This window comes from Carex rostrata, chromosome 23, assembly GCF_964058835.1.
Source record: "Carex rostrata chromosome 23, lpCarRost1.2, whole genome shotgun sequence".
Lineage (NCBI taxonomy): Eukaryota > Viridiplantae > Streptophyta > Magnoliopsida > Poales > Cyperaceae > Carex > Carex rostrata.
This window is the reverse complement of record NC_135940.1, coordinates 5,568,162-5,591,651: the sequence shown is the minus strand read 5'-3', so window position 1 is coordinate 5,591,651 and position 23,490 is coordinate 5,568,162. Positions and strand designations below refer to the sequence as shown.

The following is a 23,490-nucleotide window of genomic DNA, read 5'->3' as shown; positions in this document are numbered from 1 at the left end:
AGTAAATTTTTTTTTAAAAATGTAAAATTTGGTCTCCAAACACATATTAATATGGAGAACAAGATGAACAGTTCGGATCGACCGTTAAGATTTGAAAACTCTAATATAGAGCCGTAGCACGGTAACAAATCGTAATATGCATAGTACCATAGACTCACTCATATGGAAATGTAAAACCTAACAATATCTTTAGTTAATGGGATATCAGAATGAGCAATTTGTTTGTCAGACTTCCCTCTCAAACTGTTCGGGTTTTATTTCATATATGATGATATAATCACAATAATTCTGCATCATATATATTGCAGAAATCTCACACATATCTATAATTACATCACGTTACAAATCTACAAGCGTGCATGAATATCACCATGAACTAATGCAAGTCTTTGATATTTTTATTTTATATGTTTAATTACTCCAAAATTTAAGGAAATCCCTCTCCAAAACCACCATGTCCACCACGGCCACCGCCACCACCACCTCCACCTCCACCTCCACGACCACCACCGCCATTGTTGCGTCCTCCCCTACCACCACCGCCATTTCCACCTCCCCCGAAATGACCTCCACCTCCTCTAGAACCTCCACCACCACCTCCTCCTCCCCCTCCCCCTCCCCCTCCCCCTCCTCCTCCATTGGAACCTCCACCACCACCTCCTCCCCCTCCTCCTCCACCACCTCCAGCACCAGCACCACCTCCTCCTCCACCACCACCCCCAGCACCACCACCTCCTCCTCCTCCACCACCACCACCACCCCCAGCACCACCACCTCCTCCTCCTCCTCCACCTCCACCTCCACCACTTCTTCTGTCCGCAGTAAGTAACATTCTCTTGGATTCATCCGTTTCCACGTCATCATTAGCTAATAGCATTCTTGCAGTTGTAGTGCAAACAAGAGCACCGAGCAGAGCAAGGAGGAATAGCTTTTTAGAAGCCATTTTAGCAACTGTAAGAAGTTTTTCTTTTGTTCACAAAGCACTCTATATATCTCTATATATAGTTGTGCTTGTGCATTTGAGGTGCCGTGTGTTAAAGGTAGTTTATATAGGGTTTTGCATGGCATTAATTAATGGATGAATCAAATAGAGACAATTGTGTGTAAACGTAGACTTTGAGAGTTGAGAGAGAGATTTTTCAAAGTCCAATTTGTAAGCAAATTAATTACTAACTGATAACTGTGCCGAAAATGATATATACATCAATACATGCAAGGGGAAGGGAGATATCCATCTATAAACTTGCTACATGTAATTGTCCCATTTAATTTAATTTAGTTGTTATCAATTTAGGAAGGTTTTAATACTCATACCATTCATACTTCATCATATTTCATATTTTATATCTTTATTTCTAAAATTTAAACCAATGTTATCAGAACCGGACCGGACATCGACTCGGTAAAGCTTCGGGTTAGCGGTTTACTGGTTGGACCGGTGGTTCGACCGGTTTAACCGCAGATTTTTTAAATAATTGTATATTTATAAAATACGAGGGTTGTATATAAAAATAATAATATCTTTTATATATAGAGAATGGGATATGAGAAAATTACAGGGTTATTAACTAGTTCAATTCAACTCTATAAAATCATTCAATGGGCATAAATAGTTCGGAAAAATGAAACTTAAGCAGAGGAATTCAAATTCATGTTTGAATAATATAAAAAATGAGGACTGCCATCTTCATCCGAGTAGAGGTCGCATATAATTTATGAAAATCATACTATTGTTTGAAATCAAATTTTGATTCACATTTCATCAAGCATGCATCTTGAGAGCATTTAATATTTCCTCATACACAAATGCTCTGTGAAGCATGGTATGCCCCAATACCGGTGCATGTACCATTTTACAAAACCGTTTAGAACGCAATATAATTATATAAACTAAAATGAATAAAACTTCTGTAAATTAATATAAAGTAAGACTATTTAAACAACTACCTCGCAATTAGCCTAAAAAAGGACCTTGAATAAGACAGTATCTGAGTTTCTAAGAACTTGATCTAAACCACTTGCTGCTCCCTTTCTCATCGGAGAGAGAGATATTCAATGATTTCTTCTAAAAAAAATTAAGCAAAGATAGGGGAAGAAAACTGAACAAGGGAGGCGAGTTCTTATGTAGAGGTCTTAACGAAATTGGTCAAATTAAAAAGGTCATAATAAGTCTGTGATTCTTTCCATTACTGCATGGATTTGCTCGATTTCCTTTCTCATCCATTAAGAAAAATAAAGCGGAAGTGCGGATCACATCAGAGATGGGGAGAGAGCACATAGAAACGACAAAATAAACCAACGCGTAGAAACCCGGCTTTTTACTTGAATGGATCAGCGGGTTTATCTTGAAAACCGTTCGATTAAACCGGTTTTGACCGGCTCAATAACTTAAACGGTCCTATAAGAGAACCAAACCGGAAATGTTACTGGGTCCGGTTTTTTTTGGGTTTAACCGGCGGTTCGGTCCGGTTCTGATAACACTAATTTAAACTGTCGATTCAAACCGCTCAACATAACATCCATATTAAAATATGCTTGGGGATGAGATTTTATATTTTTTAAAAACATTTTACTAAGATTGATAAAAAATCACTATTTTAAACCGTCCAGAAAATCACTGTTTTTAAGATAGGTAAAAGTACAAAACAGTGATTTTATAGTATTGATTTTGTATCTTTTCAAAGTACAAAACAGTGATTTTATTGAGCGGTTCAAATCGTCAGTTTAAACTTTAAAAACAAAAATGTAAAATATGAAATATGATAAAATATATATAAAAAAAAAATGAGGTATGGGACCCTCTTCATTTATCATTTCCTATTTGGAAGTACTTATCTAATATTGACGGCATCTTCTTTTTGTTAAATTCCTAACAATCTTCCAATTAATCATTTATTAGTTGTAAGAATTTCCTAGAATTTGTCAATATTTTCAACAAATTAATACTATAAAATGTCAACTCTCTGTGCAAGTAACTTATTTTAGTCTGTAATTATTAATTACAGATAGTTTTGTCATGTGATACTCATATATAGGAGGATTAGGAGCTCCAAACTTATTTTAGTCTTTAATTATTAATTAGAGATAGATTTGTCTTGTCAGAGGAGGATTAGGAGCTCCAAAATTATAGGAATGTTGGTGATGTGAATAATAATGACCACTACGTTATATTTGGGATGAGTGAAAAATATAATACACTAACTTAACTAAACAAACTGTGAATTAATTAAGTTTCATGATAATTACAGTTAATTAATGACTAGTCTCTTGAAATGATAAAGTTTAGTGTTGTAAAATCTTATCCAAAAAACTTATTGAAAGATATGTATATGCTAACAATTGTCAGCGTCTCAACACCTACCGGTCACAATTAATGCATTTGCATGACTTTCGATGTACTAATTAAAAATATGATCATATTTAAATTATATAGGGGAATATAAATTTAATATGTGCTTTCCAATAAATCATATTATTTTGTTGTCGACATAAGTTCCTATGAGTTTGTCAACATTTTCGGCGAATTAGTATGTTAGACATTTCACACTCTCTATTTCCCCGAGCAATCCATCTTTTTTTTTTTTAATAAAAAATACAAATTAGGAGACTGATAATTGTATCTCAAACAAAATCACTGAGTGTGTCCCTAAGTAATTTAACAGAAAAAAATTTCAATATTGTCTAACTTTTATTTCTAACGCTAATATCCAAACATATAAAGCTCTGTTTATAACATTTTAAAATGTTACTTCTATCTGAAATAATTAAAATTCTAAATTTAGATAGTTTTAACTCCTAACTACTTTTCTCTTTAAGTCAAAGCAATAAAAGATAGGATAATATTCTGGAACTATTTGGAGGATTGCACTGAACATTTTAAATTTCTATTTCTATTAAACCACTGAAAAAATGGGATTTAGAGTATTTACAAGTTATTCCCCAGACATTCTACAATTTACAGAGTTAAAAAAAAATGTTTCAACACATTCACACAAAATTGCAGGGTGGATTTACGAGGACAACTTACGCCCCCACCCCCCAACATCCCCAAGCCCCCAAACAACAAGGAATAATATTTAAAATAAATAGAAATTGTTGAGGATAAAAGAATGAGCCAGTAGAAGTTATTTTAACTCAAACTCCGCCAATGCAATACTGTCCACTCACCGTCCTCCAATGAATCTTCGGTTGAGGGTGAAGCCTCTGATTTCGCAGACTTTGAGGGCTTCTTTCCAAAAATGGAAGCCTTCTTTTCCAGTAGACTAGATAGTAACTTCTGATCTGGTCTCTTCTCATCTCTTTCTTTCTTTTCTTCTTTTCCACCTTTTTTCCACAAAGCTCTATCTTTTGTAATGAAGTTTAAGCTCATTTTTTTAAAGCTGAGTTTTGATTCCTCAGTTTTTCCTTCAGGTAAGTCAACGATTGTTATAACTTCTCGAGGGTTCATGGCAATCGCTTCCAAAGTTTCATATACCTAATAAATGACAGATAATGTTCACTATGTTTAAATTTCAGTACTGATACAAGCATCTCTTACATCAGCATGATAGTATGGTGTAAAATGTGAACCACACGTTTAGGATGTTTCATTTGGATCTGGTTTATTTGATTTTCAACCGAACCAATAAATTTTGGATTAAATGGTTCGGTTCAGTTGAATTTTTAATTTACTTTGTTTTTTTTATATTTTGTTCGGTTTAATCTCTCTTATTCCGGTTCAATCAAACAAACCGAAATTTACTTGATATTTACTTGAATTACTTAAGTTTTTTATATTTGGTTCGACTTAATCTTTTTTATTTCAGTTCGACTGATATATATCTTGATATTTATTTCTATGATTATTATGTGTTGAGTTTTGAAATCTTGAAATTTAATCTCTCTTATTTCGGTTGAACCAAACAAACCGAAATTTACTTCGGTTTTTTTGGTTCAGTTGACAAGTTTTAATTCGATTGGTTCAGTTATATTTTTGAAAACCGAATAAAATTTTGGTTTGACTATTTTAATTTGGTTTTAACCAAACCGACCCGATGAACACCCCTATACAGTACCTAATATAGATGATGTTCTCTGCAAGTTCATACAAAGATTTAAAACTAGGGGTCAAGATTATAACCTTGCAAATATCATTCAAGTTTTCCTTTGAGAGATCTCTTCGGTACGATGCAATTATGTAGTTTTTGCACTCATGATACAGCTTTGCCAAAGTTTCTTTCTCCAAATTTATGCTTTCCTCTGCTGACACAAAGCTCACTGAAAGCTGGTGTTCTCCAAAATAATAGTTGCTTTATAAGTGCTTTATAAGACATACACTGCAGAGTACATTTTCATTTATTATTTTTGCAGGATGTGAGTTATAACTTACAATTGTGGCAAGTAGTTGTTCAAACAGTTTTGATGGTTCGATTTCTTCAAAAGAGGTGAATATCCCTTCTCTGCATACAAAGATAATAAATTAATAAAATAGTCCATTAGACAAATACCCTCTACAGTGTAAAGCCCTCGCAAGCATCATATTTAGTTTTAACTGCTTAAAAGTTGAAATAAATAATAATTACCCATTTTCATATCCCGAGTGGTACAGAGGTGGATGATGAAGAGGAAGAGGTGATAGAGTTTTACCTCCTCCCTTTGCACTTGGGCCAGATCAGTTTAGTTAGTATGAGTTAATCTCATGAGACTTCTATAATATTTCTATGTTGTTATCTTAGTTTTTTGTTGTGTTTTGCTAAACTTGAAGTAGTTCTTTTGTAGTAGGGCTTGTTGTGTGTACTATGTCTGTTGTTGGTTTTCACTTTTGAACTATGTTGCATGGATACGGGTACGGGTATCGTGTCGGATACGACACGGGTACAGCGACACGGCAATTTTAAAAAATCTAGGATATGACACGTTTATTATATATATTATTTTTTATTAATTTATATATTGTATTTAGATAATTATAACTTAAATTAAATTTGTTTAGAAAATAAAGACTTCATATAAGTATATTAAGTATTACACTTACTAAAATATAACATATATGAGTGTTTGGTGTAATGGTTAAAGGTTTTGACTCCCATTTGAGAGGTCCAAGGTTCAATCCCACAGTCGCGGTCCACAGGGGTGGGTGGGTGTCCACGGGCTCGGTCCACGGGCGCGGGCGCGGCTCGCGGTACACAGGCGCGTGTCCAATCCGTATCAAACGTTTCGGGCCGTATCGGCAGGGGTCAACCAAGTGTCGGAGACCGTATCAGACGGGTAGGGACACGCCAGCTCACCTGACACGCCATCTGGCGTGTCAGATACGTATCGTATGCGTGTTGGAGGCGTGTCGGTGTCGGATACGTGTCGAACACGGATACGATGGCTTCCTAGGAGTGTCAGGGTAACATAGCTTTTGAATAATGTAGTGTGTAAAAACATTTCACAGGTGATTGGTACTGTTTGGTACCAGCACCTATGAGTACCATGGATTTATAATGAAATAGGTAGGTCATCCCACTTTTCTCAAAAGAAGAAAAATCTTACACAGCTAGATCCTCATCAAAGAGCGGAGCTTGCTCAACAGCCGGTAGAGGTTTTGCAGTTTTCCACAATTCATGCCACAAATTACCTATAATTATCCATAAACCACCAAAACTGAGAAAGTAAGGTGACAATATAGTCGCTATTTTCATACAAAGCAACCTAAAAGCAGGCATCTACATTTACACCATCTGAGGATTTGTATATGCATGCAGGAATTGCAAACTTAAATTATAGTCACCACCTTCATACAAATGAGTGAATTTGGAGCTTAAGACGCTAGAATGAGACAATTTGTGGGATATAAATTGTCAACAAGCATTTGCTTGAAAAGCTAAAGTGAATTGGTTAAAACTGATATTACAACTTCATATTTTTACCAAGTAAATGTGTTACCTTTTTTTTGCATTCGGTCACTAAGACGACCACGCCTAGATGAACCTTCTTTATCAACATCGGTTCTCTCTTGACAAGATTCACTCCAGTCTGGAGGTGAATGCCATCTAATGAAATCCTCTAGCACACAACCGGAATTTGCTGCCTGGTAAACAAAACCCTTTGCTTTTACCGAAATATAAAACAAAAAATTCCAAATGTAAAGGAAAATGAATGAGGCTATCCTGTAATATGGATCATTTCTCCATTTTCAAAGTCCATACAATTAATCAGAACCCTTGAACATGATCTCCATATGAAAATGTACTTGTAGATCAAATTTTACATTTTTTGTAAGTTTTTTACTATTTTTTTAGATAGGTAGAAAATCATTTGATCTAATAATTCTGGACCATTCAAAAGTAGTGATTTTTAACCTATCTAAAAAATAGCAAAAACTTATAAAAAATGAAAAATTTAGTCTGCAAGTACATTTTCATACGGAGATCATGTTGAACATTTCTGATCGACTTTTTGAACCTTGAAAAAGAAGATATTGATCCATATAGTACGGCCCAATCTGCCCTATGCATGGTACCATAGCCTCACTCAAGGAAACTAGAGTTAAACCAGAAAGGTGCAAAGGACTTACCTTGAAGGCCTGCATGTCAGATAGGAGTTGAGAACACCCTGCACCAACACTGTTAGGTACCATAACATAAAAATATATTAAATAACAGAATACAGCTTTGGAAAAAAGAGAAAACATGTACAGTCTAGTGAGGCTGCCAGTGAAGTAACCGCATGTCAATGTTCTTTAAATTTTGAAAAGATAAATAAGTTGGTATCAAGATTACCACACACATACCTTCCTGTTCGCAGCACAAACTCTTCCATTTCTCTTATCAGATCTTCTGTCAAAATGGGCCCCTCCTACAGGAACAAAATACAAGCTCAAAAAAAAACTATAAAAACTTTGTAGAAGGAATGGTCATTTCCCAAAATTGCAAAGTAACAAAAGCACTATGGAGATATTTGCTAATAAAGCAAAGTTTTTTTTTTTTTTTTTGGCAGACCCCACAAGAACTTAACTCAAGTCGGCAGATTTTTATGTTGAATTGAAACCTTTTCTGAATTGCACCATGAATTAATTTGGTCAGCTACAAAAAGAACCAAAAGTTATTTCTTGTCACAGATATATTACTGGCCATAACCTAGCTTTAAAAGCAGCTCAGATGCACCTCAATGACAGTGTAACAACTCAATAGTTTCTAGCATGATCGAATTTTTCAACAAAAAAGTTTGCACTAAAGGGCAGCAATTTAGACATAATCCCAAAAAATTATCTGAACAATGCCCAACTGCAACTCCTTCCAAATTTTATTTTAAAACTCCGCACAAAAAAAAGTTGGGCAACATCGCAAATGAAAAAGAAATGTTAGAAGAAACATAAATCGTTATATACCTGCATGACTGGAGAGTATACAGGCTCACCGGTCTCTAACATGGTTAGGTTTTGAGAGATAGAGCTCGCACCAAGCCTCAAAACATACTCTCCATCTACACTCTTCACGTAAATATTACCCTCCAATGATTCGCTCTCCTTTCGTGCTGCTTCAAGAGATTCTCTGGCGATTTCTCTTCTCTTTTTTCTTGCAATGCAACAGTTTATCACTTGGAGTTGTTGGTATAATAGACAACAGTTCAGGTCTGGCTGTTCATCTAGTGGGATTCGAGGGATAGGTTCTTCTTTAGACCATAAGTTTCTTATCTGTAGATTGAATAAGAGACCAATAAAAAAGCAGCTCTTGCAAATGAAAACCAACATTTATTTCTCATGTTTGCAAGAGAAATCAAGTTGGACATACTCGCAATTCTCATGTTTGCAAGAGAAATCAAGATAGGCATACTCGCAAATAAGATTCAAACTTAAGATTAAGGCAATGCACAGTGACCAATTTGTTCAATGTAAGACAGTTTAACCCCTAATTAAACTAAATTGATATTTCCTATAATTGTTTTTCAGCGGCAGTTCAGTCAGTTCAATTAACTTTTATTATTATTTTTTCTAATATTAGGTTGCAGTTCAAAATAGGAAAATATATAAAGTTGCTTTTACAAGTATGGTTAGGGGTCCCCAAATAAATTGTAACACCGTGAAAAAAAAAAAAAAAAAAAAAAAAAAAAAAATTTTCCTAAAACGTTGTAACGTTTTTCGCTGTAAAACTTGATGAAAAACGACGATTTTATGAAGGCTGGATTCAATTAAAACGTCATAACGTTTTCAGAAAACGTTATAACGATTTAACAAAACGTCATAACGTTTTATCCGATAAAGTGAGGGTTTATTTAGCAAAAATTCCTGTTCTCTCTTCCTCCTTTCCCCTTTTTCTCTTTGGCCGCCCCAACAGAGAGACACGAGAGAGAGATAGAGAGTGAGAGAGAGAGTCTGATTTCCCGCGGAATTGACCGAAACTTGAGAAAATCGTAGAGGACCTCAAATCTCGCCCCTTCCTCCACTTGGTTTGGTAATCCCTCTTCACGTTTGCTCTATTTTCTCTTCTCTTGATTTCTAGGGTTTCGGTGAAACCCGACCAAATTGAACCAAACTCGAGAATCAATGTCTTTGTTGCTTCTTGAGCGTTATTTGATTGATTTCATGTCTCAATTCCAACTAAAACCCGAATGGTGAGATTATCCCAAATTGATTAGGGTTTTGAACCAACTTTCGAACGAATTGAATTGTAAATGATCGTGATTACGAGTTTGAGTGAATTGAGACTTCCGTATAGCTATCTATTCGATATAAACCCCAATTGAGAAGAAATGTGACTTAAACCCTAAAAAAAAGGGTGAATTGCAAGGGTAAGATGGTAAAACGTCCGAATTTGTTGAATTGACCGTTTACGAGTATTAGAATGCGATTGGGTATAGGAATTATGAAATATATTGAAATTGACTTGCTATGCCATGTAATTTAGGCATAGACCCGATTGACCGAGGATTAGCGGATTAGACGAGGTCGTCGAGTTTAGCGATACCGGATCCTACCCAAGTGCCCTACTTGATCAGGTGCGGGGGTTCACGGGATCTGTTTTGGATTCTATTACTTAGAATTAAATAACGGTACATGTATATATATATATATGTGCTTATATATATACCGATTGAATTGTTAATTGACTTATTGTGCATGACCTCATGTTGGATCTCTATTGTTAGCATTATTTGCAGCATTGCATGAAAATAAGTAATGATATAATTGAATTGATATGATATTGTTGATCTAGCATGTTGGTATTGTTATTCGATTGATTGTTCTATCGTCTTGATAATTGAATGGAATCCCAGTACTGAAATGTGAAGAGGGCAGAGGATAAGTTAATTGTGAATGAAATGAGTGAATTGTAGGGACAATGTCTAGCTAGCTACTAGACTTTGTCTCAGGGCCCATATGCGCATACGGTGAATAACCCTAATTGTGGAGGGTATCGGTAACCAAGGAGAAAGGCAGAGCTAGGTTAACTGATACCAAAAAGGTAGAGTATAGCAGGAGGATTGAAACTGTGGATAATTGATTGTTATTGGTCTCTCTTTGGAAGAGTGACAACCCGTTGCATGATCGAGAGATATGCAATCCTAAATTGGAAATTGACGAATTGATATGGATGTTTGACTATAAACCAGACCAGAGAAATGTTAAGCCAAATGAGATGGATAGTCGATATCTATCAATTATAACCGGACTTAGCAATTGTATCTGTTATACCAAACCATTCTATGAATTCTTCGATTTCATTTGATTGTGATATGAGTTAGATTTCAATTGCTTCTATATATGTTGCATATGCACTTCTTTTATCGAATTGTTGAATTGAAACTCGTTGCGGGTTTATTTAGTTCCGGTAATGGATTTCTTACAAATCCAGTAGCCCTGACTAAATTCCGCACTGAGAAAACGGTTGACAAGTTTTCTCACCCCCTATCCCCTCGGGGAACTTTATTATTTCGTATGTGTTTGCAGGTAAACGCGAATAGAAGGGATTCGAGTGCTCGACCAGTGAGGTTTAAGCCGCATAGCGATAGGGTATGCCTCACATTGAGTCCATTTTGATGTCGATAGGGTTTTGGTATGGTATTTGTGTATAACCTTGTTATCGGACCGTGTCGAGTGGTTTTGTAAACCTAATTGTATATTAAACGTTTACTGTGATTTAATATGAATTTTCTTTTATGTTTTAAACTGTGTATAAAATGTTAATGGGAATGGTTTATATTGATTTGAAAATATGGGGATCGATCGAGTTGAAATCGGGGAAGAGAAATGGTATAAAATGGGAATTGATTTGGGATTGTTTAATCTTTCGATTATATAGTTATTGCACGAATTTATACATATACTATTGAGTATAGTTTGATAATCTATAAATGTATTTGTATAAACATGATTTTAAATCGGATTAAATGATAAGTGGTGATGTTGTAAACCGATATTATGTTAGGTTTACACCGTAATTGCCTTGTGAATGTATAGTCATCTATATATTCACGGCGTAACTGCACGACCCCTAGTTCCGGGGTGTGACAGTTATAAGTTGGTATCAGAGCTCAGGTTTGGTTCGTTTTTCAAACCCTAACCAGACCAAACCATAACCAGACTTGATAGGATTCGCGAGTGGGGATTAAAAGTAGAATGGGACGGTAGTTTAAATTGTCGTGAAACTTAATATGAAGCGTATTAAGTTTTCAGATAATGGAGCGCGGTCTAGAGGAGATGTTGATTGCGGCCTACGAGAGAGGTCGTAGAGCCGAGCAACAGGCACAAGGACCAGCTGCACCGGTTGCTCAAGTGGCACCGGGAGAGGAGTTTAGGCAACTCTACGACGCGTTCATGCGCTCAGCACCCCCTCGTTTTGACGGGTCAGGGGGATACCCTGAGGCGGAAGAGTGGATGGTGAACGTGAGGGCCAAGTTCACTCTGTGCCGGATTCCGGATGCCAACAAGGTGGAGTTGGCCGTGCAACTTCTAGAGAGGTCAGGCAGGCATTGGTGGGAAGGCGTGAAAGCGAAGTATGAGGGAGCTGAGCAAGACATTCCCTGGACATGGTTCGAGCAGATGTTCGGGGAGCAGTATCTGAGTGTTATGCATCAGGAGGCTCTGAGGAGTCAGTTCCTGAACTTGCGTCAGCGGGAGAGGTCGGTTGAGGAGTACAACCGAAGATTCTTTGACTTGTCCAGATATGCTCCAGATGTGAAGGCAGATCCTGCAAGGTACCGCAGGCAGTATCTTGACGGGTTGGACCCGAAGGTTGCTCTAGCCATACACCACTCCACAGCTGCAGGGATTCCAGCCCTAATGAAACAAGCGGAGCAAACCGAGGTGTATCTCAAGAGGAGTGCACAACAGACCCACCCGAGGAATGTTAGGCCAAAGTTTGATCACAAGAAGCAAGCAAGTGGGTCGGGGTCTCAACCCCCAACTTCGGGACACCCGACTGGACAGTTAGTGGTATCGAGGTTTACACAGGGGACCACTGGACCCTGGTGTAATGTTTGTCAGAAACCACATACCGAGGCATCTTGTCGCCGCATCAGAGGAGCCTGTATGTTGTGCGGTGACATGAACCATTGGGCTAGAGAGTGCCCAAAACAAGCTTACTCGGGTGCTTCGGGAAGTAGTGGCAGAGGAGGCTATCGGGGTCCACAGGGGCGTGGAAATGGAGGCCGAGGCACTCCACCACAGACGCGAGGAGGCCGTGCAGGAGGCCGGGTTGGTGCTAATGCCGTGCATGCGATCGAGCTGCCGGATAAGGAAAGCGAGCGGGCATCGGGATCCTCTCAGAATGATATGTTGGCAGGTATTATTTCTATCTCCGGGCATCTTGCATATGTGTTGATTGATACGGGTTGTAGTCACTCGATAGTGTCTAGTATATTCGTTGAGAAGTGTGGATGGCCGACCGAGTCGAGTGGGAAAGTTCTGGATGTTCGTACCCCACTCGGTTCAACTACCAAAATTGCAAAAATCTGCCGAAACCTGAAAATAAGAATCGATGGGAGAGACTTGTTAGCGGATATGTTAGTAATGGATATTTCAGAGTATGACGCATTGTTGGGTATAGATTGGTTAACCCGACACGTAGCCACCATTGAATGTTTGCGTCATACCGTGAAATTTGCGTTGCCGAGTGGTTCGAATTGTACCCTTAGGTGTAGGGGCGTGAAGGAGGTGGTACCGTACATCTCGGCGATTGAGGCAAGGAACTTAGTGGAGTCGGGATGTACAGCATACCTGGTGATGATTATGTGTGCCGATACGGAGGTTTCCGAAATAGCGAACATTCCGGTTGTTTCGGAATTTGTAGATGTCTTTCCGGAGGAGATTCCCGGGTTACCCCCGGCACGTGAAGTTGAGTTCAAGATAGATTTAGTACCGGGTACAACTCCAATCTCGAAAGTTCCGTATCGAATGGCTCCTGCGGAGCTAAAGGAGTTGAAAGTGCAATTAGAGGAAATGTTGGAGAAAGGACTGATAAGGCCAAGCACGTCCCCGTGGGGCGCGCCAGTATTGTTTGTGCGGAAGAAAGATGGAACTCTGCGGTTATGCATCGATTACCGAGAGTTGAATAAAGTGACAGTGAAGAACAAGTATCCGTTGCCACGGATTGACGATCTCTTTGATCAGTTACAAGGGTCGTCAGTCTATTCCAAGATTGATCTGAGGACGGGGTACCATCAGCTGCGGATATGTCCGAGTGATGTGGAGAGGACGGCTTTCCGTACTCGGTACGGGCACTACGAGTATCTAGTCATGCCATTTGGGCTGACGAATGCACCCGCGGCTTTTATGGACCTCATGCAGCGAGTGTTCAGAGATCTGTTGGACACTACGGTGGTGGTGTTCATTGACGATATCCTGGTTTATTCCCGGTCATATGAGGAGCATGCAGCTCATCTCAGAGTGGTGCTACAGCGGCTACGCGATCACCAGCTGTATGCGAAGTTTTCTAAGTGCGAGTTCTGGATGGACCAAGTGGCATTTTTGGGCCACATTGTTTCAGGTGAAGGATTGGCGGTTGATCCTGAAAAGATTCGAGCCGTGACAGAGTGGAAGAGACCAACTACCGTGACCGAGATTCGTAGCTTTCTCGGTTTAGCCGGTTATTACCGGAGATTTGTGATGGGGTTCTCTCAACTAGCTCGACCTCTCACTGAGCTGCTGCATAAAGGGGTAAAGTTTGAATGGGGTGAGTCTCAAGAGAAGAGTTTCGAGGAGTTGAAGAGTCGGTTAGTGTCAGCACCGATTCTTGCAATGCCGGTAGTTGGGAAGGACTATACGGTGTTTACCGATGCATCGCGTTCGGGTTTGGGATGTGTTTTGATGCAGGATGGGCATGTGATTGCCTATGCGTCTCGTCAGCTGAGACCACATGAGCAGAATTACCCGACACATGATATGGAGTTGGCGGCGGTGATCTTTGCTTTGAAAATCTGGCGACATTATCTGTATGGTGCAAAGTGTCAGATTTTCACCGATCACAAGAGTCTGAAGTATATATTTACTCAGAAGGAGCTGAATTTGAGGCAAAGAAGGTGGCTCGAACTAATGAAAGATTATGACCTCGACATTCAGTATCATGCGGGTAAGGCGAATGTAGTTGCGGATGCGCTGAGTAGAAAGAACCAGGTGAACCTGGCATCCCTGGTTACGAGAGAGTCACACTTGATAGAGGAGATGCGGAGAATGAATTTGCACGTGGGCGCTTCTCGTGAATTGGCTGTGGCAACAGCAACTCGCTTGCTTGGAGCTGAAGCGGGTACGAGTGCATCGGCAGCTATGTCGATTATTTCTGTTGCTATTGAGGTGAGACCCGAATTACACGATCGTATTCGGGTAGCGCAACATGAGGATCCGAAATGTCAGAAATTCCGAGATCATGCGACATCAGACAGAGAGACTCCATTCCGGATAGATGATGAAGGAATCTTGCGGTTTGGCAACCGTATATGCATTCCTGAAGATGCAGAGTTGAAGACCTTGGTTCTATCGGAGGCGCATGATTCGGGATACACTATCCATCCTGGGGAAATCAAAATGTACCAGAATCTGAGGCGATACTTCTGGTGGCCCAACATGAAGAATGACGTGAGGAAATACGTCGAGAAATGCCAAGTCTGTCAGCAGGTGAAGGCTGATAGACGAAGGACAGCCGGATTACTCCAGCCGTTGGACAAGAAAAGAGGTAAATTTGAGATAATTACGATGGATTTCGTAAGTGGCTTTCCAAGGACAAAAGGGCGACATGAGACCATATGGGTGATTGTGGATACGCTGACTAAGGTGGCTCATTTCATTCCGCTTGGACCTGATACCTCGGGTCGGGCCTTAGCGGAGATATTTATGAAATTTTTCTTCAGGTATCATGGTTGTCCACGTGAGATCATATCGGATCGAGATACGAGATTTACCTCTCATTTTTGGAAGAGTTTCCAAGAGGCTATGGGAACAAAACTGAGGTTCAGTACCGCGCATCACCCGCAAACAGATGGACAGTCAGAGAGGACCATTCAAACCCTGGAAGACATGCTTCGAGCGTGTGCGTTGAGCTTCCAAGGGTCTTGGTTAGATCATTTGCCCCTAGTTGAATTCGCTTATAACAACAGTTACCACTCGAGTATTGGGATGCCACCGTTGGAGGCACTTACGGGTGAGACATGCCGGACACCCTTGTGGTGGGGTCCCGCGGGCACTTATTTGCCTACAGGACCAGAAATGATACAAGAGGCTGCAGAAAAGATACAGGTTATCTTGAGCCGACTAAAGTCCGCTCGAGATCGACAAAAGAAGTACGCGGATGTACACCGACGGCATTTGGAATTCCAAGAGGGTGACCATGTGTGGCTCCGAGTATCTCCAGTCAGGGGAGTACATCGGTTTGGTGTATCGGGCAAGTTGAGTCCGAGATATATCGATCCGTTTCAAATTCAGAATCGAGTGGGACAAGTGGCATATGAGCTTGCGTTACCTCCGGCTTTGAGCCGAGTTCATCCAGTGTTTCACATATCGCAGCTCCGGAAGTATGTAAATGATCCATCTCATTGCATCGATCATTCTGACCTGCGAGTAGATGAGAATCTGGCGTATAAAGAAGAACCAATGCGAATTCTGGACCGAAAAGAGCAAAGATTAAGAAATCGAACGATTGGACTTGTATTAGTGCAGTGGGGACGACACTCAGAAAAAGAGGCGACGTGGGAACTTGAAATGAAAATTCGCGAACAATATCCTGAGTTATTCGACAGTTCAGGTACGTAGTTAAGTTCAAAGGATTGAACTTTGTTTTTAAGTGAGGGAGAAATGTAACACCGTGAAAAAAAAAAAAAAAAAAAAAAAAAAAAAAATTTCCTAAAACGTTATGTAACGTTTTTCGCTGTAAAACTTGATGAAAAACGACGATTTTATGAAGGCTGGATTCAATTAAAACGTCATAACGTTTTCAGAAAACGTTATAACGTTTTATACACCAAATTATGCGTTTTATACACTATTTCCTGCGTTTTTCACTAGCTGAATCGTTATAACGATTTAACAAAACGTCATAACGTTTTATCCGATAAAGTGAGGGTTTATTTAGCAAAAATTCCTGTTCTCTCTTCCTCCTTTCCCCTTTTTCTCTTTGGCCGCCCCAACAGAGAGACACGAGAGAGAGATAGAGAGTGAGAGAGAGAGTCTGATTTCCCGCGGAATTGACCGAAACTTGAGAAAATCGTAGAGGAGCTCAAATCTCGCCCCTTCCTCCACTTGGTTTGGTAATCCCTCTTCACGTTTGCTCTATTTTCTCTTCTCTTGATTTCTAGGGTTTCGGTGAAACCCGACCAAATTGAACCAAACTCGAGAATCAATGTCTTTGTTGCTTCTTGAGCGTTATTTGATTGATTTCATGTCTCAATTCCAACTAAAACCCGAATGGTGAGATTATCCCAAATTGATTAGGGTTTTGAACCAACTTTCGAACGAATTGAATTGTAAATGACCGTGATTACGAGTTTGAGTGAATTGAGACTTCCGTATTGCTATCTATTCGATATAAACCCCAATTGAGAAGAAATGTGACTTAAACCCTAAAAAAAAGGGTGAATTGCAAGGGTAAGATGGTAAAACGTCCGAATTTGTTGAATTGACCGTTTACGAGTATTAGAATGCGATTGGGTATAGGAATTATGAAATATATTGAAATTGACTTGCTATGCCATGTAATTTAGGCATAGACCCGATTGACCGAGGATTAGCGGATTAGACGAGGTCGTCGAGTTTAGCGATACCGGATCCTACCCAAGTGCCCTACTTGATCAGGTGCGGGGGTTCACGGGATCTGTTTTGGATTCTATTACTTAGAATTAAATAACGGTACATGTATATATATATATATGTGCTTATATATATACCGATTGAATTGTTAATTGACTTATTGTGCATGACCTCATGTTGGATCTCTATTGTTAGCATTATTTGCAGCATTGCATGAAAATAAGTAATGATATAATTGAATTGATATGATATTGTTGATCTAGCATGTTGGTATTGTTATTCGATTGATTGTTCTATCGTCTTGATAATTGAATGGAATCCCAGTACTGAAATGTGAAGAGGGCAGAGGATAAGTTAATTGTGAATGAAATGAGTGAATTGTAGGGACAATGTCTAGCTAGCTACTAGACTTTGTCTCAGGGCCCATATGCGCATACGGTGAATAACCCTAATTGTGGAGGGTATCGGTAACCAAGGAGAAAGGCAGAGCTAGGTTAACTGATACCAAAAATGTAGAGTATAGCAGGAGGATTGAAACTGTGGATAATTGATTGTTATTGGTCTCTCTTTGGAAGAGTGACAACCCGTTGCATGATCGAGAGATATGCAATCCTAAATTGGAAATTGACGAATTGATATGGATGTTTGACTATAAACCAGACCAGAGAAATGTTAAGCCAAATGAGATGGATAGTCGATATCTATCAATTGTAACCGGACTTAGCAATTGTATCTGTTATACCAAACCATTCTATGAATTCTTCGATTTCATTTGATTGTGATATGAGTTAGATTTCAATTGCTTCTATATATGTTGCATATGCATTTCTTTTATCGAATTGTTGAATTGAAACTCGTTGCGGGTTTATTTAGTTCCGGTAATGGATTTCTTACAAATCCAGTAGCCCTGACTAAATTCCGCACTGAGAAAACGGTTGACAAGTTTTCTCACCCCCTATCCCCTCGGGGAACTTTATTCTTTCGTATGTGTTTGCAGGTAAACGCGAATAGAAGGGATTCGAGTGCTCGACCAGTGAGGTTTAAGCCGCATAGCGATAGGGTATGCCTCACATTGAGTCCATTTTGATGTCGATAGGGTTTTGGTATGGTATTTGTGTATAACCTTGTTATCGGACCGTGTCGAGTGGTTTTGTAAACCTAATTGTATATTAAACGTTTACTGTGATTTAATATGAATTTTCTTTTATGTTTTAAACTGTGTATAAAATGTTAATGGGAATGGTTTATATTGATTTGGAAATATGGGGATCGATCGAGTTGAAATCGGGGAAGAGAAATGGTATAAAATGGGAATTGATTTGGGATTGTTTAATCTTTCGATTATATAGTTATTGCACGAATTTATACATATACTATTGAGTATAGTTTGATAATCTATAAATGTATTTGTATAAACATGATTTTAAATCGGATTAAATGATAAGTGGTGATGTTGTAAACCGATATTATGTTAGGTTTACACCGTAATTGCCTTGTGAATGTATAGTCATCTATATATTCACGGCGTAACTACACGACCCCTAGTTCCGGGGTGTGACATAAATAAAGAATTTTGAATAACTATCACTCTTTACTCATGGTTTTTGCAGTTCAAAAAACAACCAACCATCAGGTTGTGTGATGGAAACCAAAGTATATGCATTGAAATAAATTGAGACCAAAAACACCCTATGCGGTAAATAGGCAAATTTTCTGGATCAACCTTAAATCTCAAATTACATTATATATGCTGCAAATGAGGCAAACACACACTGCATAAACCTACAATATAGAAGTTGGACACTATAACACAACAATCAAGCTGTATCTTTTTCAACAACAACAACAACCAAGCGTGTAGTCCCAAACAAGTTGGGGTAGGCTAGAAATGGAACCCAATCATATGTATCTTTTTCACACACAATAAAAGAAAAAAAAAAACCCTCAAATTACCCCTCAATTTCCACTCACTCAGCAACTGATGGAGTGAAGTAACAAGATTGTTCCATGTTTTGGTTATTACATGAAGACAATAAAAAATCAGAAATCCTTCTTTAACAACTTATTAGGCCATGTTTGGTTGTGGAGTAAACCCCTTACTCAACACTTAAGCTGCCAAATGAAGAGTAAATAGGAGTAACATGGAGTAAGAGGTGCGTTAATTTGGAGTGAGTAATGCCACCTCTCCAGGCGAATTAACTTACTCCACACTTACTATCATAGGCAGAGGTTCATTTTCCAACATCTTACCTCTCCAAACAGATTAATTTAAGTCATGACTTAAACTACCAAATGAGGTATAAATCAGAAATCCTTCTTTAACAACTTACAGAGTAAAATATAACTTGCATGTATTGCTTGAATTTAACAGCGTACCTCAAGAACAATGAAGTGCCAAAGGAGACCCATCTTTTGCATCGAACTGGCATTTCCAATAATCTCTGACAATTGATGGATAAAGCTTTCTGGGGGGGCACTGTGTAGGTATGGAACCGTTTGTGTACCTGTACCGCCTTCAACTCTTTTAAACGATGAATAATTATCTGTTAACATGATTGAGAAATAGGTTAGCACAGCACCAGTAAATAACTAAATACTCTTGAGCATGCCAGTGCAGTCCCAAGCTTATTACTTTACCGTTTGCTTTTTTCTTCTTCTATGCTATAAGCTAAGTACAGAAAAAGATACATGTCTCAACCATACCGGTTCTATTAATAGGGATGTAAATACGTGCTATACCGTAACGTACCGTGACCAAGTTATATTTTTACATGTCGTGCCATGAACATATTTGGAGGGACGGTCACGGCAAGTTAGTCACGCTGTGACCAAAGCATGTTGTGGCCACACGTGCTGTGTTCAAACGTGGCTGGTCCCATTTGTCATATTTTGGTTCAGAAATCAATAGTCTCAATATGTCAATACTATTCAAAAGGCAATACCTGATTTGAAAAGGAATGAAGCAAGTGATTGGATCTCTTCTTCTCCCTCAGCAATCAACTTTTCATCTTTTTCTCGAAGAACAAGTGATTTTACAACAGAGAGGGTCACACTGCTCTTTTCCTTTAATGATGAAGTGTCCCCTTTAGATTTCAGCTCACTCATTGATTTATAACTCTTTCCGGCTCTGAAATATAAACAAAATTAATAAGCATGTTCACACATATTCACACAAGTAATGAACTAGGTTCTTGCAACTTTTTTATTTCACATTTTAATATGAGTAATGGACTAGCCTTGCTGCACAAGTAGTTGCATGATTGAGGATATTTCGGGGAAAAGTTGGTTCAAACGAGGCTTAATTAATTCCCTATTGCCCATATGGGTTTCCACGACTGTTTCAGGGGAACACTACCATGGTATAACAAAAACTTTGATTAAAAATTGTTGCTTCTAGATATAAATGATCCTAATAGCAGTTGACAAAAAGAGTACTAAAAATTATTATAAAAAAGAGAAACTCACTCAAGAGCCATGGCCAATTGTTTAACTAAAGATGCTGGAGGAAATGTAACTTTTGCAGACAACTTTGTGTTGTCACCGGATTTACCTGAAGATGTTTCGTTGGCCTGGAAAGTGTATAAGACTAAGTTAGCAAATCTAAAGAGATGTATATAAGGGACATACTTCAGTGGAAAAAAAAAATTACAGAGAAACCAAGGTTCCCTTTGTTGGGTTTCTATTACAACGTCTTGTCCTTTATTTTTCTTAAAAAAATCCTCATTTATTAATTCTTGTAAATTATCATTTTTCTATATAATTATGGGTTTTCTGTTGATTTGGAGGGTAATGGAACAGTGTACTGTGAAGTAGATGCATTAAACTTATAGTGTGTTAAAAAAAAAATCATTGGATATGTACGTAAAAGTCTTTATTGGCAATATACGGCATTATCTTTTCTAGAAAATTTTGTTTTGTCATTCTTTTGACCAGAGTTTATTTGCCTCGAACGTATAAGCAGATTTAAAAATAAAAATACTGATATGCTCAATAGAAATAGAGATCTGAAACTATTTCTTTAGTTGTTTTCACTTGATCATCATATCACAGGTACCTATTATTTATTAGCTTAATGTAATTAATTGAGAAGCCTTGAAAATTTAAAACTTCATAATACAGTAGACATATTAAACTAACTTTGTACCATGGATAAAGAAAACAAAATAAAATAAATTAATATGCATATGTTTACATGATATAAAAATGACAATTTGAAACAAACCTCATCTTGATTTTTGTTATAGCAGCCAGGTTGAGGTTCCTCTTGATCTATCGACTTCCTAGAGTTCTTTAGACTAATCCCGTCGATTTCTGTGAAACACAAAACAAGACATATTTTGTTAATCAAAGTAAAAAGAACAAGCTAAAAAAACAGTTCATAAGGCCATAATTGCAAAATTCAATCTGAACTAAATTGCTTAATTTGTAATTTAGAACTGAACTCAGCAACTTTAAAACAGGATATCACTGAATCAAAGCTTACTAACAACGGTCCCCTGGATCAGTATTATTTTGTTGATAACTCGGAAGCACACTTGGATACCAATTTCAATTATTCTGCCCCAGAATTATTGTTTGAAAGCACCCCAACCCCCACCCCCACCCCAGAATTATTCAACAAAATCAATACCGATTAAAATGGAGTTGATTCCTAAGATAATTCACTTATAATTGCAATCCATGCAACACTCGAACCCGATTTAAGTAAAAGAGAGATACCTTTATCGGACTTGAGATCGATGGCTCTGATATCAGTGAATACCTTCTCCGTTTTCGCCGCAGCTGAGTGCAATGCCGTTTTTGCCCTCGAAACGATCGAGAAAGACGACGACGACGAAGAAGAAGAATCCATTTGAAGACCCTTTTACGAAATAATCAAACAATTCATGGAAAAAATAGACATCCTTCTCTTACGCTAGGGCGACATACAATACAAGGGATTGAATTGAATCATATTTTGAGAAAGCGCAAGGGGATATGCGTTTGGATGGATAATCATAAAACAACGGTAGTAATAGTATACCGCAGACTCAGATCATCTGAGGCAAGATTAGATTGGAGAGACGATGAATATAAAACTGTGCCATGCTTACAAAATGAATTATTTTATTAGTTGATTTAGATCTCAGATTTTCTTTTCAAAGTTACATGGATGATGGATTTGACAACTCCCGATAGTGACAACAAACAAAGCCCTTTAGTGTGAATTTATAACAAATCAGGGGGAGAATTGGAAAAGTGTGCAACCAGAACAGTTTAAACTTTGAAGAGGTCATTTTTAATAGGGGGAATTTCACGTATACCCCTCAAAAACTTCAAAACTACATATTCACCCTCTAAAGTTTGAAATTACATATTCCTCCTCTAAACTTCAGATACTTACAAATTTATCCATTTTATTGTCTTTTATATTAAAACTCATTCTAAATTTATAAAATACCTATTTTATCCTTTATTAAAAGTATATAAAGCCCATCAAACACAAATTGGAATCTGAACAGTTTTTCTATCGTCCAAACTGCTTTGAAATATGCGTACGCAAGATCAGCACGAATCTTGATGCGAACACACACATATATGAAGCGATGTGCACATATCTTAATGCAATGCCCTTTATTAAAAGTATATAAAGCCCATCAAACTCAAATTGGAATCTGAAAAGTTTTTCTACCGTCCAAACTGCTTTGAAATATGCGTATGCAAGATCAGCATGAATCTTGATGCGAACACACACGTATATGAAGCGATGTGCACATATCTTAATGCAATGCACACGAATCAATATTGTTTTAAGATCTGTGCATGCTAGATCAGCACGAATATTGAAGCACTATGCACAGATCTTAATGCATGCATGCAGATCGAACGGTAGAGGAACCCTTTAGATTTAAATTTGAGTTTGATGTGCTTTATATGCTTTTAATAAAGGGTAAAATGGGTATTTAAAAATTTTAGAATGAGTTTTAATATAAAATACAATAAAATAGGTAAATTTGTGAGTTTTTAAAGTTTAGAGGAAAAAAAACGTAATTTCAAACTTTAGAGGAGAAAATATGTAATTTTGAAGTTTTTGAGGGGTATACGTGAAATTCCCCTTTTTAATACGGACAAAAATGTCCCATAATCAATATTTTTATTTGTAAAATTTAAATAGTAAATTGGAACTGTTAACATGATCAAAAATATATCTAGAGATCAAATATTATATGTTTTAGAATATTTTTACTATAATATAGGAGTGAAGCTACGGTATTTTGTAAGTACGAAATGATCAAATACCTCTATTTTCAAAT

The 23,490-nt window shown here is 37.9% G+C and overlaps 1 protein-coding gene across 5 annotated transcripts; it reads right to left on the bottom strand.

Annotated features, from left to right (window-relative positions):
• Positions 1-3,859: 3,859 nt before the first annotated feature.
• On the bottom strand, positions 3,860-22,337 carry LOC144574493 (Rab3 GTPase-activating protein catalytic subunit). 5 transcript variants are annotated; one of them, XM_078324444.1, is made up of 13 exons: positions 21,917-22,337; positions 21,420-21,508; positions 20,663-20,766; positions 20,140-20,324; positions 19,574-19,740; positions 8,354-8,659; positions 7,757-7,821; positions 7,541-7,589; positions 6,910-7,054; positions 6,517-6,601; positions 5,369-5,438; positions 5,120-5,263; positions 3,860-4,474 (listed from the first exon to the last, which is right to left on the bottom strand). In XM_078324444.1, the coding sequence occupies exons 1-13, from the start codon at positions 22,047-22,049 to the stop codon at positions 4,130-4,132; spliced, it is 1,887 nt and encodes a 628-aa protein (XP_078180570.1). In that variant the 5' UTR covers positions 22,050-22,337; the 3' UTR covers positions 3,860-4,129. The 5 variants fall into 5 exon arrangements, 4 of the variants coding, with proteins under 4 accessions (XP_078180570.1, XP_078180571.1, XP_078180573.1 ...); XR_013518238.1 differs by having other exon boundaries at positions 4,288-4,474; positions 5,120-5,288; XM_078324445.1 differs by lacking the exon at positions 21,917-22,337 and having other exon boundaries at positions 20,748-20,766; positions 21,420-21,511.
• Positions 22,338-23,490: the final 1,153 nt, after the last annotated feature.

What these genes read in the sequence shown, in the direction of transcription:
- LOC144574493 (XM_078324444.1), bottom strand. Translation starts at nt 22,049, where the DNA reads ATGGATTCTTCTTCTTCGTCGTCGTCGTCTTTCTCGATCGTTTCGAGG. An exon ending in TTCATTCCTTTTCAAATCAG is followed by an intron (nt 19,741 to 20,139) that starts GTATTGCCTTTT and finishes TCATGTTAACAG; the next exon opens with ATAATTATTCATCGTTTAAA. An exon ending in ACTTGAATGATATTTGCAAG is followed by an intron (nt 4,475 to 5,119) that starts GTTATAATCTTG and finishes GTCATTTATTAG; the next exon opens with GTATATGAAACTTTGGAAGC.